The sequence below is a fragment of the Cucurbita pepo genome, chromosome 11, assembly GCF_057944985.1.
Source record: "Cucurbita pepo subsp. pepo isolate OVF chromosome 11, ASM5794498v1, whole genome shotgun sequence".
Lineage (NCBI taxonomy): Eukaryota > Viridiplantae > Streptophyta > Magnoliopsida > Cucurbitales > Cucurbitaceae > Cucurbita > Cucurbita pepo.
Genome location: NC_141808.1, coordinates 16,747,352 through 16,764,916, shown reverse-complemented (window position 1 = coordinate 16,764,916; position 17,565 = coordinate 16,747,352). Strand labels below are relative to the sequence as shown.

The 17,565-nt window shown below is 34.0% G+C and overlaps 1 protein-coding gene across 1 annotated transcript; it reads left to right on the top strand.

Annotated features, from left to right (window-relative positions):
- The first annotated feature begins 3,185 nt into the window (after positions 1 to 3,185).
- LOC111805380 (putative inactive receptor kinase At2g26730) lies at positions 3,186 to 7,729 on the top strand. Its single transcript, XM_023690446.2, has 2 exons — positions 3,186 to 4,855; positions 6,815 to 7,729. The coding sequence occupies exons 1-2, from the start codon at positions 3,556 to 3,558 to the stop codon at positions 7,480 to 7,482; spliced, it is 1,968 nt and encodes a 655-aa protein (XP_023546214.2). The 5' UTR covers positions 3,186 to 3,555; the 3' UTR covers positions 7,483 to 7,729.
- The last annotated feature ends 9,836 nt before the right edge of the window (positions 7,730 to 17,565 follow it).

The window sequence follows — 17,565 nt, the reverse complement described above, 5'->3', positions numbered from 1 at the left end:
TGTTTATTGTTACGTATTTTCATTAATTAAAACGATGTGGAATCTCACAGTTCACTCTCTTTGGAGTCTAGTGTCCTCGCTGACACACCATCTGCTGTCTGGCTCTAATACCATTTGTAACAAATATTGTCCGGTTTGGCTCGTTACATATCGTCGTCAACCTCATAGGTTTAAAACGCGTGTGATACACATATATTTTTATACTTTTATAAGGAATGATGTGTTCTCCTTATCGACCTCAAAGTTTTAATGTAATATTTTAAACTTCGAGACTAAATAGAAATTACATTCTAATGTCGGAAAATGATAATTAAATAAATATATATATTTTTTTCTTTTCAAAGAAAGTAATAATATGAAATAAATTAAGGCAAAATAAGGTCTTATCTTGTCCCAATGTGGTTAGTTATAGACAACAACAATAATCAATCCGACCTGTCACATTAATACATTTAATCAAGCTTATGTGGGTCCATTTAGTTAAATAATTATTTTTTTATTTTAAATTTGTAAAATGGAATAATTAGTAATAATATTAAAAATAAAATAAAAAATTAGATGGCTAAATCATGGCCAGAAGGGCAAACCTTGGTTTATTATAAGTGCTCTTTGACAAAATATATGTTACAATTAAAATTAAAATAACTTTTTTATTTAAAAAAAAAATACAAAATGAGATCGAGAAAATACGTTGATTGTGTTAGAAATTACGACTCTCCACAATGGTATGAGATTGTCAACTTTGAACATAACCTCTCGTTATCATCATACTTAAAATTACTCTAAACACACGTATTTAAGCTTAGTTTTATATCTTTAACGTGAATTTTCTACATGTCAATTACCGCTGATCTAGACCCACTTTTAATTTTATAAATGTAATTTTTACTCCGTCAAAACTAATTTTAAATAATTAAAAACCAATTAAAAAACACGTACAAAATCCTTAATACGTGTTAGAATCAAATCGCTTTGCTTATAAGTTGGGCATTGATGGGGTGCCTTTCTCCTCTTACTTGAGTGTGTGATAAAAATAAAAATCATAACTTATAATTACCCTAAGGAAACTTCTTCATGAATCTCATAATATATATATATACATAATATATAATCATAAAGTATTTCCAAAGAAGTTGAATATTAGAGATAAAATAATTGGCATTTGCAAACATTATAATAAGACAAATTGATGCCTCATTCTTCCATTTGGGATCATTTTATTTCATCAAAATATTATATATTATAGTTTTAATTATACTTTCTAACTATAGTTGTAATTATATATTATAGTTTTAATTATACTTCCATTTGTCACACTTAATTATCGCATTTATTATTATTTTATTCACTAAGTAATTTCTAAAATAGATATTAAAGTTGAGTTATAAATTTTAATTAAATTTAACATTTTAATTTTATTAAAAATTTAAATTTAAATAATTCGAACAAATCCAACCCAAAAAAATTAATGATTGGGTTAAAAAATTTATAACTCGAATAATTAGAATGAATTTACAAAAATGTCATAATCCGACTCAATTCGACCCGTAACGACCATATATAAAACGTAATTAAAATCGATAAGAAATTAAATTTTAGAAGAATATAAAATGCTATTTTTTTTATAAAAAAAAAAATTGGTTCAACGAATCACATATCTCTGAATGGAAAGAATTTAAAAATTATAAAATAATTAATTTAAAGTAAACATTTCATTAATGTTTCTTGAAATTTTATTTTTTTTATATATAAAAATATTAAAATTATTTAAAATTAATAAAGTCATCTTCAATTTGGATGCCCTCGACCGGCCGAGTGAGATTTTTTTCACAGACGGAATTTCGGTCCAAAGTCAAACCGGCCGTTAATTTTCCGTTTACGAAGAATCAAAGTTTCGATCCAACGGTTGGTGTAATTGGATTTAGCCCAAATTAGTACGTAAAAACGGGTTGGTGATCAGATTTATCAGACGAAACATTTGATGGGACAATCTGGACCGTCAAATCTTCATGGGCCCCACTGCCTTAACGACAAAACAATGTCGCCGTTTAACCCTCCGAGTTTTCACCCCTTCTGTTGATATCCTAATCTCCAATCTCGGCGCGTTCGTTGCACTGCGTTAAACGTAGCCAGAAATTTTTATTTTATATATATATATATATATATTTTTTTTTTCTAATTACTATTTAAAATTAGTTAAATTATTGGGCTATTTCTGATTACTATTTAAACTATTTTTTATTCACATAAAATTATTGGGCTAATTTTAAAAAAAAATTATTTTACATAAATTTATATAAAAAATGTTCAAACATAAAAAAAAAATAAAGTTTTTAAAAACATTTGTTAAAAATATTATTTTAAACCTTTTAATTTCTCTATTTTTAATAAATCTCAAAATTAATTATAGCAATTAGGTTATAAACCTATTTTTTTCAAAAAAAATATTAATCACTATTTATTTCTTTTCTTTTCTAAATTACAGGTGTACATCGGTTTAATAAGATTGAGTTTAAAAAAACGTTTTAGACCAATAAAAAATTGGGTTAGTGACCCGAGAAATTGGAGTAGAGTTCACACCTAATTCAACTCAACCCTCTATTCTCAAGTTGGGTTCCCGGTTGTTTTTATTATTATTATTATTTACAAAGTTCTATTTATCTACAATATATATTACATTAATAACTAAAATTTCATACAATTCAATATCAAATGTTTACAAGCACCAATAACATCTCTTACGAACGTTATATATTCTTAATTTTTTAAAAAAGTAAGTAGGGTTAGAATGAATTATAATCCTATTTTTGAGTTGGTCGAGTTGACCTGAAAAAAAGGTCAACCCATGAACCAAACCAAACTCTCGATTTTTCAAAAATTCAACTCAACCCAATTTGATGGTTTGGGTTGACTAATTGGTATTAGTCACACTCTTAATACATTGAAAGAAATGATTAATTTTAATATATTTTTTTAAATATAGAAATTAAAATTAAGATTTATTATAATAAATAAAATAAAAGAGATGTTAAAGAGAAAAAATTAAAGATGAATAATTGCAATAGTATTGGAGAGTGAATACACGAGCGGGAGAAGCGCGTGGGGGATGGAAAAAGAAGCGTTGCATTTCTTTTTCTTCATCATCTTCTTCCTTTGATTTCACAGCGACAGTTTATAAAAAGATTAAAAAGAAAAAAAAGAGGAACGTTTCCAAATGCTCTCCGCCATTACTGCTCCTCTCTGTTTTCTCTTCTCCCTTTTTCTTTTTTTAACTTTCGTGGGCCATTCATCGTCCTCCTGATCCCTCTCTCTCTCTCTCTCTCTCTCTCTCTCTCTACAAAACCACCCTCTTCCCCTTTCTCTCACTATCCCCCATTTCTTCTCTCTCTCTCTCTCTCTCTCTCTCTCTCTCTCTCTCATGGCTTTTCGCCGGCAAACCATTTCTGGTTTTGCCAAATACCACCATTACATACCACTGTTCCAAACAGCCCTGTAGAAGACAACCAACATCTCTGTTCTCTAATTCCTCCTCTGTTTTGTCTCTGTAAAAACACAATGGCGGCGGCGATTTCTCTCTGCTCTGTTTTTCTTCTTCTTCTTCTTCTTCTTCTGACTCAGTGGGTCAACTCGGAGCCGACTCAGGACAAACAAGCGCTTCTCGATTTCCTCTCTAAAACCCCTCATGCCAATCGGGTTCAATGGAATCCTTCCAATTCCGTCTGTACTTGGATCGGCGTCGAGTGCGATTCCAACCAGTCGTTTGTTTACTCTCTTCGTTTGCCCGGCGTTGGCCTCGTTGGTCCGATTCCGGCTAATACCATCGGGAAATTGACTCAGCTCCGAGTTCTTAGCCTCCGTTCCAACCGTCTCTCCGGTGGGATCCCATCGGATTTTTCCAATTTGATAATGCTGCGGAATCTGTATCTTCAGGATAATGCTTTCTCCGGCGAGTTTCCGCCGAGTTTGACTCAGCTAACTCGGCTGACTCGGCTCGATTTGTCGTCGAATAATATGTCCGGTCCGATTCCGCCGTCTGTTGACAATCTGACACATCTGAGTGGGCTTTTCTTGCAGAACAATGGGTTCTCCGGTTCACTCCCGAATATCTCCGCCGTGAATTTAACAAACTTCAATGTCTCTAACAACAAACTCAACGGCTCGATTCCGAAATCGTTAGCTAAATTCCCGGAATCCTCTTTCGCCGGAAACTTAGATCTCTGCGGCGGACCATTCCCATCCTGCAGCGGACCCTCTCCAACTCCGTCGCAAAACCCCCCACCGACCGACGGAATCAGAAAATCAAAGAAGCTCTCCACGGCGGCGATAATCGGAATAATCATCGGCGCTGTTTTCGTTGCCTTTCTCCTCCTCCTCTTCCTCATCCTCTGTCTTCGACGGCGGTCCAATAGGCAGCCGGCGAAGTCACAGAAACCACCATCGACAGTGGGAACAACGGCGAGAACAATCCCAATAGCAGAGGCGGGAACATCATCATCAAAAGACGACATTACCGGAGGGTCAATTGAGGCGACGGAGAGGAACAAGCTAGTGTTCTTCGAAGGAGGGATTTACAATTTCGATTTGGAGGATTTGTTGAGAGCATCGGCGGAGGTATTGGGGAAAGGAAGCGTGGGAACGTCGTACAAGGCGGTGCTGGAGGAAGGGACGACGGTGGTGGTGAAGCGGCTGAAGGATGTGGTGGTGACGAAGAAGGAATTCGAGACACAAATGGAGATTTTAGGGAAAATCAAACACGAAAATGTGGTTCCGCTCAGAGCTTTCTACTTCTCCAAAGACGAAAAACTGCTCGTTTATGATTACATCTCCACCGGCAGCTTCTCCGCCAGTCTCCACGGTCAGTTCCCTTCCTCCTCCGTCGTCTTTTTTTTTTTTTTTTAATTTTTTTAATTTTTTTAATTTTATTTTATTCCATTGCTTGCATTGTTCTTAGTGAGGTTGACTACATATTGGGAAGTGTGTTTAATTATTTTTTAAAAAAATTAATTTTATGGTCAATTAAAAGTTAATTAATTTTTTAAATAAAAAATTTAGTATATTACGTTTTATAAAGATTTAATGTTAACAATTAATAATTTTGTTTTAATGTATATGGGTAGATTGGAAATGCTATGTTTTATAAAAATTTAATAATTAATATATATATATATAAAAGTTGAACTATGCTCATATTGGTATATTAAAAAATATATAAATAAGCGAGTTTTTATCCTATGTTTTATAAAAAATTTAAATATTGAAAATTAATAATTTTGAATAAAAGATATTTCGTTAAATAAATAACTATAATATATATATATATATATATGAATAAGTGGACTTTATATGGAAAATAAAAAAATATTTTGAAAATTTTTTAGTTTATTTAAAAAAAAGAAATGATAATTAGAGAGAATTGGGAAGATGGGTGACAGCGCATGGGGGGTGGCTTTTTGTTCAAGAGATCACATTATGAGCATGTAGTGATTGAAAAAAATATAATTAAATTTATTTATTTAATTTTTAATATTTATTATTTATTTATTTTTTTAATTTGGTATAAATTTAATGCCGACCAGCTCAAAAGTGTACTTGCTTTAATTCCTCACTGTCTAGAGACATTCTTAGTTTTTGCTCAGACATTATTCATCATTATTTCATGTTTTTATTAATTTCTGTTTGTTTTCTCAAATCTACCCTATTTCACTGTCTTAATTACTCTTTTACCCCTCATTTTTTCTACAAAAAATTGTAATATTAGGTCGTAATGTTCGGATTGTTCGGATCATCGACCCAACTAATCTAAAATTTTGAGTTGGTTCAAATGATCTTTCTAGAAATTATGACTTGGTAGTGTAGCAATGACCTAAGATGGTGTAGTAGTGTTCGGATTCCAAGCCACTACTATATAGGAGTGTTCATATGACCGGAGAGTCTGACCAACTTGGATTACTCAACCCAAACATGAAGGTCAGGTTGTGTTAGATTTTTGTCGGTTAGGGTTAGGTTAACTCTATTGATTGAATGTTAGTGATGTGTTATGATCGGTGGAGGTTTGATATTTGAATTTTATGATATTTTAATATTTTTTTCAAAATAATTCAAGAAAAACAACCCGACCATCCAACCCCAAAATAGAGAAGTTGGGTTGGGTTGGGTTGTAAAGCCTGTTCGGGCCGTGGGTTATTCAGGTCACCAACCCAACCAATATAAAATTTTAGGTTGATTCAAAAGATTTTCCCAACCCGTATACACCTATAGAAATTATGACCTAGTAGTGTAGCAACGACCCGAGACTTTGTGGTAATGTTCGGATTCCAATTTTCATTCCAAGCCACTACGGTCAAACCCGACCTCGAAAGACACGGAAAAAGTTCGAGAGAGAGAAAAAAAAGATGGCTTGTGAATAAAGAAAGATGGGTCACTCAATGGAGTGTTGAATTTTTGTAGCTCAAAGTTGGTGGCATGTTTTTTTGGGTTGCTTTAAGCTTATAATTGAAGCCTGAGCTTTAGGCTTTTATCACATTGCCTCACTTTACTTCTTCAAGTTCGGAAACAATATTTACCAAAATACCCTTTTGCAGAAAAGTCCCTACTTGGCTTTTCTTTCAAAATATTACGGAAATAAAATAATTTGAATAGGATCAACTCAACGAGCGCGAGCTTAGAAGGCTCGAATATAAGGTTTTAGATCGAGTAGTGGTAGGTTTTTTAATTTCTTAACTTTGTAAGCCCTTAAATGTAAATATGAGAAATTGTAAAGAAATATATAATTTTTTAAAAAATTAAAAATTAAATAGTTAATTCGATGTCACAGGAAGCAGAGGCTCCGGCAGGACGCCGCTGGATTGGGATTCAAGAATGAGAATAGCAGTAAGCGTCGGCCGGGGACTAACCCATCTCCACGTCGTCGGCAAGGTGGTTCACGGCAACATTAAATCCTCCAACATTCTTCTCCGGCCGGACCACGACGCCTGCATTTCCGATTTCGGCCTGAACTCCCTCTTCGGCACCGCCACGCCGCCGAATCGCGTCGCCGGCTACAGAGCACCAGAGGTCGTCGAGACCCGAAAAGTCACATTCAAATCGGACGTTTACAGCTACGGCGTTCTCCTCCTCGAGCTTCTAACCGGAAAAGCCCCCAACCAGCAATCCCTTGGCGAAGACGGAATCGACCTTCCACGATGGGTCCAATCCGTCGTCCGGGAGGAATGGACGGCGGAGGTTTTCGACGCAGAGCTAATGCGGTTCCACAATATCGAAGAAGAAATGGTTCAATTGCTTCAAATTGCAATGTCCTGCGTTTCGACTGTCCCCGATCAACGGCCGACGATGCCGGAAGTTGTACGGATGATCGAAGATATGAACAGTCATAGAAGCGAGACCGATGATGGGTTGCGTCAGTCTTCCGATGACCCATCGAAAGGATCGGACGTGAACACGCCGCCGGCGGAGTCTAGAACTCCGCCGCGAGTGACGCCGTAGAAAGGGCAAGAACCAAAACGAATCTTATTCCGTTAAATCCATATTTTCTCGGGAAACAAACAGGGTAAGAACATGGTGGGGCCTCCTTCAAAATGTGCATAAAAAGGAGCTAAATGGTGGGTTTGATTGAAGGAGAAATTATCCAATTCTTCCATTTCTATTTCTTCATGTTATTTTATTTTTAGTTTGTAATCATTTTAATTGAATTTCTCGTTCTTATTAATCAAAGTTCGATTTGTTAGACAAACACGACTCTCCATACCGGTATGATATTGTCCACTTTGAGCATAAGCTCTTATAGCTTTTGCGCTTCCCCAAAAGACGTGAGACCAATGGAGAGAGTATTCTTTGTTTATAAACACATGATCATTCCCTAAATAAGCCGATGTGAGACTTTCATCATCCAACGCCTCCTCTCGAACAAAGTACGTCTCCAAGGCTCGACTCCTTTGGAGTCTTAATCATTTTTTACTATGTATTCGATGAGACTTGACTCTTTTTCTTTTAGAGTCATTTGTTCGACATTTGAGGATTTACCAATCTATTGGCATGACTAAGTTTAGGGCACGACTTTGATACCATGTTAGGTTGAATGGCACTGTGACCTATATGGGTCACGACCTCATGTATTTATAGATGTGTAGAATAAAGATTACATTGTAAATCATAGATTTGGTAACAAACGAGTAAATCACTAGATTATCTTACTATGTACAGATATGATTTATTCTACGTTTAACACGACTCACTTACAAGTGACCCTTTCATCGTTAGAGCTATTAGGTGTTGAATCCACATTCGATACATGACGGTCCTAACATTCCCCTCACACGAATCTTAATTTTTTAAAATCAAAATTTCACGAGAATTACGATGGGTACCCTAGGCTAAAGATTCTAGCTATACAAACGAACACAAAAGTTTACGTACCCAAAATACCCTTTTTCCAGTTTTAGAGATATTTTTTAAAGTTCGGGTTTACTTTTTATCGTCTTGTAAGTGAGAAGCAATGCTTTAATTTCTTACATACAAGCTGGCAATGAGACCAAATAACAAATCAGGACATTATTTGTACCCAAAAATTTGACTTTGAAAAGATAAAATGTTTACTTTTTTCTATCAACAGGCACATGGGCATGTAACCTAGCTTCTTCAATCAATTCATCCAAATTATTTCAATATATATATATATATATTATATTATATTTATCTTATAGATATTAGGTCAAATCAATGAAAAATATGAAATTGTACTGATAAACATAATACCCTTAAACTTTAGAGTGCAGTTCAGTCATGCTCGACTTTGAACTTTATTAGAGTATATGAATGAATCGAGACCATATAAAAAAAAGGGTCATTCTGACGATATGATGACCAAGAAAAACTTTAAAAAATTGAAAGTTACTATCTGTTAGAAGAACACGAGTATTCTTTGTTTATAAACTCATGATCATTCCGTAAATTAGTCGATGTGAGACTTTCGTCATCCAACACCTCCCCTCGAACAAAGCACACCTCCTCTTAATCCAGGCTCGACTCCTTTGGAGTCCTAGTCAATTTTGACTGCCTTCGAGGAGGCTTGACTCCTTTTTTCTTTGGGAGTTATTGACACGACTAAGTTTAGGGCATGACTCTAATACCATGTTACCATGTTAGAAGAACACGACTCTCCACAATAGTATGATATTATCCACTTTGAGCACAAGCTCTCATGGTTTTGCTTTGAATTTCTCTAAAAAGCGTCGTACCAATGGAGAAAGTATTCTTTATTTATAAACACATGATCGTTTCCTAAATTAGTCGATGTGGGACTCTCATCATCTAACACTATCCATACAAATAAGGTGTAGTTTCTTTTCCAGTAATTTACTCGTAGAAACTTAAAAGTTAAAGTTAAAAGAGTATATATTCCAAAGTTATTTCCTATAATTTAACTTTTTTTAATAAAAAAAAAAGAAAGATAATTTTCTATTATTGGAGAAACTTGGAGTTGAGTGAAAAGAAAAAGGGCAATGAAAGGCTGCCACGTGGTGAGAAAATGATTTTGATGATTAGGGGTAGTGGACCGGGCGACAGGCTGGGGCTGGTGGGCTGACTTTTTGTGAACCCAATGGTTGTGTGTCAGCCTTTGGTTCCGGCCACCGTGGACCACCCCGCTGCCTCCCCCGGTGTCCCTTCACCTCCTAACTATGTCTAATCAAATTAAATTCTATCCATTTTAATCTTAAACTTTTAATTAATTAATTAATTACAACTCAAATTTAAATAAATATATAACATTTCTTTAAAATTATTAGTTTTTTAATAAAATTGAAATTCAATTTGATTTATTATTGAATTAATTTGATGTACGTCTTAAATAAATTACTTTATGATTGTCACTTTCAATATAGTTCATCAGTTTCTTTTTAAAGTTAAGTATTCGAAAATAAACATTATTCCTACGTGTTTATTATGGTCTTAAATTCCAGAAGTAACTAAATTAAATAAATTTCCTTTAAATTTATTTTTATTTTTTAAAATATAATTGGGATATTTTAAAATAATAATGAAAAAAAAGTCATAAGGGGAGTATTTATATATATAAAAAAAGAAAAAAGAAAATTATTGTAATAATAATGTCTTTGAATATAGATTTTTTTTTTTTCGAAATAATAATAATTAAAAAAAAAAAGCTTATAGCCTATTTTCCTCATGCGAAGGCGACCTGACGCGCGGTGCATGCTGGCCGTTGATTCTTGCTTTTGCACGCGCGCTTTTGGTTGGATCCCACAATTGACCTTTCCTTCACTATATTATCAAAATTCTTTTAGGAAAAGATTTTATCTAAAAGAAATTACAATTATGCCCCTAATTCAACGGAGGAATCTCTGTTTAAACGAAAAATTGAGGAAGAAGTGGAGAGAGATTTTTTCCGTTAGCTAAACACGAATTTTCTGTTATAAAATTTTCCCCCGACCCGTGTAAAAATAAATGAAAAATCTCACGAAAATGGGGATTGAAATAGGAAGCGGGATGGGGAAGAGAACAGTTTTTCCATCCCCGCCCCTCCCTGTAAACATCTTTAGTCTTAATTAAATGAAATACGTTTCTGTAATTAATTAGTTTTTCCATCGTTATTCCATTCCGAGAAAAAAAAGTACTTCTAAAATGATTAGGATGATCATGACCGTGAAAATGATAACAATTAAATTAATTATATATACCTAACTTAAGTTGTGGTCCAATTATATTTAAAATATGCCAATTCACAATTATTTTGATTTGGAAATTTTTAATTTTTTTTAATGCTTTTTATGATTTTTTTCATTTAAAATAAATAAATAAATAATATTAAGTTATTTTGTAAAATTATTTATATAACTAAAATGATGGTCCATTTTTGAAGCAATCTATGTCCTACAAGAGTACTATAGTCTATAGTTTGATATTACTATGGACCTTATTGTAAAAGTTGCATCTAATTTTATTAAATAATTTCCTTCTAAAGTAGCTGCCCTTAGCCTGTCACAACTTTTGTACCCTAAATTGCACAAACATTGTGACAAGCATCTTGTACTAACACCTTTTATAGAAAAAAAACCCTTAAAGCATAGGGTCACTTTTAGACCTCCATGTCCCACGTATTTTCTTTTATAATTTTTTAACTGTTCAAGCCTACAGGTAACAGATATCGTTTATTTTGGCCCGTTATGTATCACCGTCAGCCTTACGATTTTAAAATGCGTCTACTAGGGATATGTTTTCACACCCTTATAAGTAATACTTTGTTCCCTTTCCAACTAATGTGGGATCTTACAATCCACTCCGTTGGGAGCCAGCATTCTCGCTGGCACACCACTCGGTGTCTGGTGTCACAATCGCACTTTTGATGGCAGCGGACTTGCGATTGTGCAGAACTCACTTTCCAACGACAAGTGAGCTAAGCCAATTCGTTCTTACGTCGCCTACGGCCAAGCGACGTATGCTCGAGCCTCTGGCCTCGGTCTTAAGAGAAGGTTTTAGAAAATGTGGGCAGAGAGAGATTTTTGAAAAAGACGTTATATAAGCAAGCAAGAGAGAAATAACAACGGCTCGCAGTATATAACCTTGGGTAGGGAGAAGTTGACAACTAGTCATATCCCATATAGTACATTTTGAGGCATTTCATGTCTGACAGGCTTAGACATGATATTTATGAAACGTCATACTTCCTTGAAATACAAAAGTAAAATACTAGAATATGAAAAGACAAAAAGGGTTTGGCTTGTCATGGGCAACATGTCTTGGACGAGCATGACCGTGACATTTGGCTCTGATACTATTTGTAACAGTCCAAGCCAACTGCTAAGTAGATATTGTCTGCTTTGGCCCGTTACATATTGTTATCAGCCTCACGATTTTAAAACACATATACTAGGGATAGGTTTCCACACCCTTATAAGAAATACTTCGTTCCCTCTCCAACCGATGTGGGATCTCACAATTCTGTTTTATAATTGACGAACATAACTCAATTGATTGGTGTTATATTTCTTTTTGATATAGAGGTCAGTTATTTGATTCATTCATACTCGGTCGTTAATTTATTAAATTACAAAGTTGATCCCTCAACTTTGAAGTTGTGTCAAAGAAACTCGTGAACTTTAAAAAATTTATAATATATCTTTAAACATTTAATTATTATTATTATTATTTTTGTGTAAAATATGATGGACCTATTAAACAAAAATTATTTAAAAAATTTAAACATCAAATTTCTTTTTAAAACCCTAAAAAAATGAAACAAAATTATTTTTTATTCAATTTTATTCAAATTATTGAAGTAGAAACTTATCTAATAATTTCATCATGAATTATTAAACCCTAGTCATATTCAAAGATTTATTATTATAGTATTTCTTAGCCAATGAAATGAAGCCACGTGGAAAAAAAAGTAAGTTTCTTTCCTTTAAAGTAAATTTCAATAATTGGAGATGGGTACTTTATTTCTTCCAAATTTACCAAAGTTCCCGGCAATAATTAATGGATTTATTTATTTAGTTACATTATTTTTGGTTGAAAAAAACATTATTAAAACCTACGCTACAAGTTATGTTTGGTCGGCCATCAGAATCCCGGCCCAGGCCCAGGCCCATATGTATCTCATCTCTTTGATATGGCCCAGCCCATTTGTCGGCCTTTTCATCCTCCTTGATTTCCTATTTTCTTTTAAAAATAAATTATATAAAAAGACTTTAAAGTAATTAATGTAAAATATCTCTTGAAATTTTGTGTCAAATAGGTCGGTGTATCAAATTCGTGAACTAGGCTGGTGTTCATCGGCTGAGTCGAGCTTGGAGATCCTCACGTGGGTTGCATGTTTAAGTAGTGCTTTGAAACTGATGCGAAATCGTTAGATGTTGTTACAAATGTTTGAAAGAAAGTATTGTATGTTTATCTCAGGAGATTTGACCTAAACGGTCGGGTCAAGAGAGAGTTTCTCCCAACACAATCACACTTTTTTTTGGCAGAAATGTACTTCTCCCGATGCAAATCCTTATGTCGAGAGAAACTTTATCCCAATGCTAGGTCATGCATCGGTAGAAGTGCACCTCTACTGATATAAAATTATTTATATATTTTTTTTCGTACAACACATCGATTTTTAAAGGAATAGTATATGTAATTATAGTTGAGCTATGTTCATTTTGGTAATGATGTTCAACTAAACTGATCGAACATCAACACGATCCAACATTTCGTCAACAATCACTTTGGAAAGGGCATGACAACAAAATGACAACAAAATGTAGGTTTTCTCGATCGAAAAAATTGAAAAATCATGTAGTGAAAGTCCCGAACGTTGATTAAACAAGTAGAAAAGATCATCGTTTATAAAAGCTTCATTAAAATATCAAGATATTTTTCAACTCTAAAAGTAAATCCATATCCGTTTCTGTCCAAAATAGACAACATCCTACGAGATCGGGAAAGCTTGATGTCTTAACGAAGAAACAACGAATCTCGTATTAATCCCGAACAAAGCATTTAGAGAATATTTTCTTTTTTGCATAACACAATTGGGTTCAAAGCTTAAGAATATGTTCCACTAATTAAGCATATATTATACATTCAAGTATAAAGTATAAACTATTTTTTCCTATACTATATTACTTATTATACTCTTAATGTGATGATGTTTTATATCCATTCTCTCTACCTTTTCAATTTTCCAACCAAAGCTTAGCTTAAAAGAAAACCCTTTTCCCGAAAACGGGTCGGGATTGAAGCAATTGCAAGATAGACCTGTTGTACCATTGGCATCCCGGAATTAAGTTGGCTGACTTTCTCAAAGGTGAAAGCAGGTGCTGCACAATTGCTTTACAAGTTTTCGAGAATATGATTGTGATCGTTGGAATTTAATCAGAAAAGATCGAACCCTCGACTTTGAAATGGATTTTGAAAACATTTGTCAAACCCCCCCTCCCCCCCAAAAAAAAACCCATATACGATTATCAAACTAGACGGCAGCTCAAACCCACTGTTAACATATATTGCTCGCTTTAACCTGTTATGTATTATCATCAACCTCATGGTTTTAAAAAGCGCCTGTTAGTGATAGTGAGAGGTTTTCACATCCTTATAAGAAATGTTTCGTTCCCCTCTTCCACTGATGTGGGATATAACCGTAAAACAGTGTTCTAAGTGAGTTTCGATCTCCGAAATTAGGGTTTCTAAAAGAATTCAAAACTTCGAATAAAATCAACTCGGTCACGAATTTGAGATAGTAAAGTAAAGTAGAGAAGAACAAAAGGGGGAAAATGTTGCATACAAGAAGAAAGAGATTTGAAAACAAATAAAGGGTTAAAGGTGTGCAATTTGGGTAAAATATAAGGGTCTTATGGATAATAAACAAAGTTAAAAAAGAGAAAAAAATATAAATAAATGAAAAATATGGGGTCTGAGTGGAAGAATATTCTTTACTGCATAATATAATGTATTTCATCCAGACAGAAAGGATATTCTGAAGGACAATTTTGAAAGAATAACTGGACACGTGTCATCACAAGGAAGAGCCTCTCTTCTTCATCTCTCTCCCACAAACCCTAAAAGAGAGAGAGAGAGAGAGAGAGAGAGAGAGGGAATGTGCAGAAAAGTTGAGAGTTGGAAGCTTATAGCTGAAGGGATGGCTGAGTACTCACTTGTGGCCAACTTTTCAATTTTCCCATACAAAATTTTACTTTCTTTTTCTCCATCAAAATTCGGACATATCTCGTACGTTCTAATTTGGACGGGTGTATCACGAGCTTGGTTGGATTGGAAGATCTTTTGGACCCATTTGAAATTTCGAGTCGGTTGAGTTAATGACCCGAATAACTCGAAAACTGTTCACAACTCAATCAGATTTGGTTGTCTGTAACATATATTATAGACATTTGAAATTTCGAGTCGGTTGAGTTAGTGACCAGAATAACTCGAAAACTGTTCACAACCCAATCAGATTTGATTGTCTATAATATATGTTACATTAATAACATATATTATAGACATCTGAAATTTCGAGTCGGTTGAGTTAGTGACCAGAATAACTCGAAAACTGTTCACAACTCAATCAGATTTGGTTGTCTATAATATATGTTACATTAATAACTAAAATCTCATAAATTTCAAATATCAAACGTTTACAAATCACAACGCATCACTAACTCGATTATAAACGTCAATTTAGGGTAAGGTTGAGTTGGATTGTAACCTTATTTTCGGGTTGATTGGGTTAACTCGACTAAAAAAACGTCACCCAACAAACCGACTTAAATTTTTCGATTTTTCAAAAATTCAACCCGAACCCATCTAATTGAAATAAAAAATAAAGGGAATATAACGTAAATGTGAATGAGAATCTTGTTACCTTCTTACTCCCACTTTCCTAATAAGAAAGTAGTAGCAAACTATTTTTTATTTTATTTTTATTTTTAAACGCTTTTGAGTTGAGTTGTGTTTCGTTTAGAGTCGTAGAATTGGAATTAAGATATTCCTTTCTTAGAGGAATATATATATTTTATTTTGGTTGAAATTTTCGATAAAGATATCAGATATTCGAGAATAACTAAAGTATCACGTAAGTTGGTTCGTGAAGTAAAAAATAGTGTTTGAAATTTTTTAATCGTTTTTATATTGATATTTAATCTATAATTTATTATAATATGTTTGTGAATTAGAAATTAAATATAAAAATTTACCTACATGTTTATCCCAATTTCTTAGTTGTTGTTCCAATCTTGGCTTTAGAAAAAACGAATTTATGTCGTGAATCATACGTTCATGTTATGATTTAAAATCATGGAGATTTCATGTATTTTTGTATGTTACATGCATCAGGATACTTTCTCGATATGATGAGTACGGACGTATGCATTACGATATATATGTATACCATGATATTATGCGAGCTTTTTCCCTCCGTAGCTCTAGTAGTGTGAGTGCGCATTAGCTGAAGAGCAGACCTAGAGGTACGTATACGCTCGTTTGATGGGTCCATGTGCGTATTTTTCCTAGACGGGAAAGCAGAGTTCAAGGCTAAGAAATGTTTTTATGAAAAGATAAGTCTCATCATGATTGCTTGTATACGCATTTCCCGACCCTAATAGTGAGGTTTCTTACTGAGTATTTCTTAAAATACTCGTCATGTACTACTCTTAATTTTCAAGTAAAGGTAAAGCACCCCTTATACGAATGACAACGTCACAGCGAAGGTCATGGGACCAAAGACGGGATAGTTGTATTTATGTCTAAATTATAGCCCTTCGGTTAGATCAGAGCTTTTTCGTTCCTTGATGATTATTTTTATTTGAAATGGATTTTTCGAACATTTAAGTCCATGACATCATTTACGAAATGTTTTAAATGAATTTTTTCGCTCATATTAGACATGTCATACATACATACATACCGTGATAACCTTATTCTTACTAAGAAAAATAGAGTCGTTACAGAAAGTGACAGATCCTTAGCAAAATCAAATCTAGAACTATTATATCTATTCTTATCCGCTCTCGTACGTTCGAGTAAATTGAAAAGTGATTTTAAGACGTTGAAGATTCTACCCTAATTGCACAAACAATCCCAAATGGAGCCATAATCTAAAAGCAAACTCATATTGACTTAAGCTTCAAGTAATTGGATTGACTAAATGGCATACAAATATAGATATACCAAACAATATTCTAAACCCTTTAACTAATATACCATACACAAAAGCTTTAGAAGAATGATGCAACTTTTGAAATCGAAAAGAAAGTAGGGTAACCAAAATGTATATTTTATAATAAGTTCATAACCCAACTCAAACCGTATGGATTCAGTTGAGTTGATCAGATTTTTTGGGCTATCGGGTTTTATGAACTACCCCTAAAACAAAGTTAGCATGAATGGGTTGGATATTATCCTCTTTGGGCAGCTCTTTCGGGCTTATTCTCAAGGTTTTAAAATGCGTTGGTTAAGGAAAGGTTTTCACTTTATTACAAAGAGTGCTTCATTTTTCTCTCCCCAACCGATGTGGGATTTGAGATTTAATGAGGCTAATAACTTGATACAAAGCTCTTCCATTCACTAGAATTCTAAACTCGGGTTAAAAAAATTGTAGATAAGTTTGTAGATATGTATTAGAAAATGACAACTTGAAACTTGTGAAAAAGAGAGAAAAAGAGCATGAGAGAATGTAACGATGGAGGTCCATTGCTAGCGGATCTTGTCCTTTTTGGGCTTTTCCTTACCTGCTTCTCTCAAGACTTTAAAATGCGTTTGCTCGGGAAAGGTTTCCACACTCTTACAAAGGATGTTTAGTTCTCCTCTTCCACCAACTCGGATATCAGAGAGAGAGAAAGAGAGACTTTAAAACGCGTTTGCTCGGGAAAGGTTTCCACATTCTTACAAAGGATGTTTCGTTCTCCTCTTCCACCAACTCGGATATCAGAGAGAGAGAGAGAGAGAGAGAGAGAGAGAGAGAGAGAGAGAGAGAGAGAGAGAGAGAGAGAGAGAGAGAGAGAGAGAGAGAGAGAGAGAGAGAGAGAGAGAGAGAGAGAGAGAGAGAACAAAAAAAAAGAAGAAGAATCATTGTTT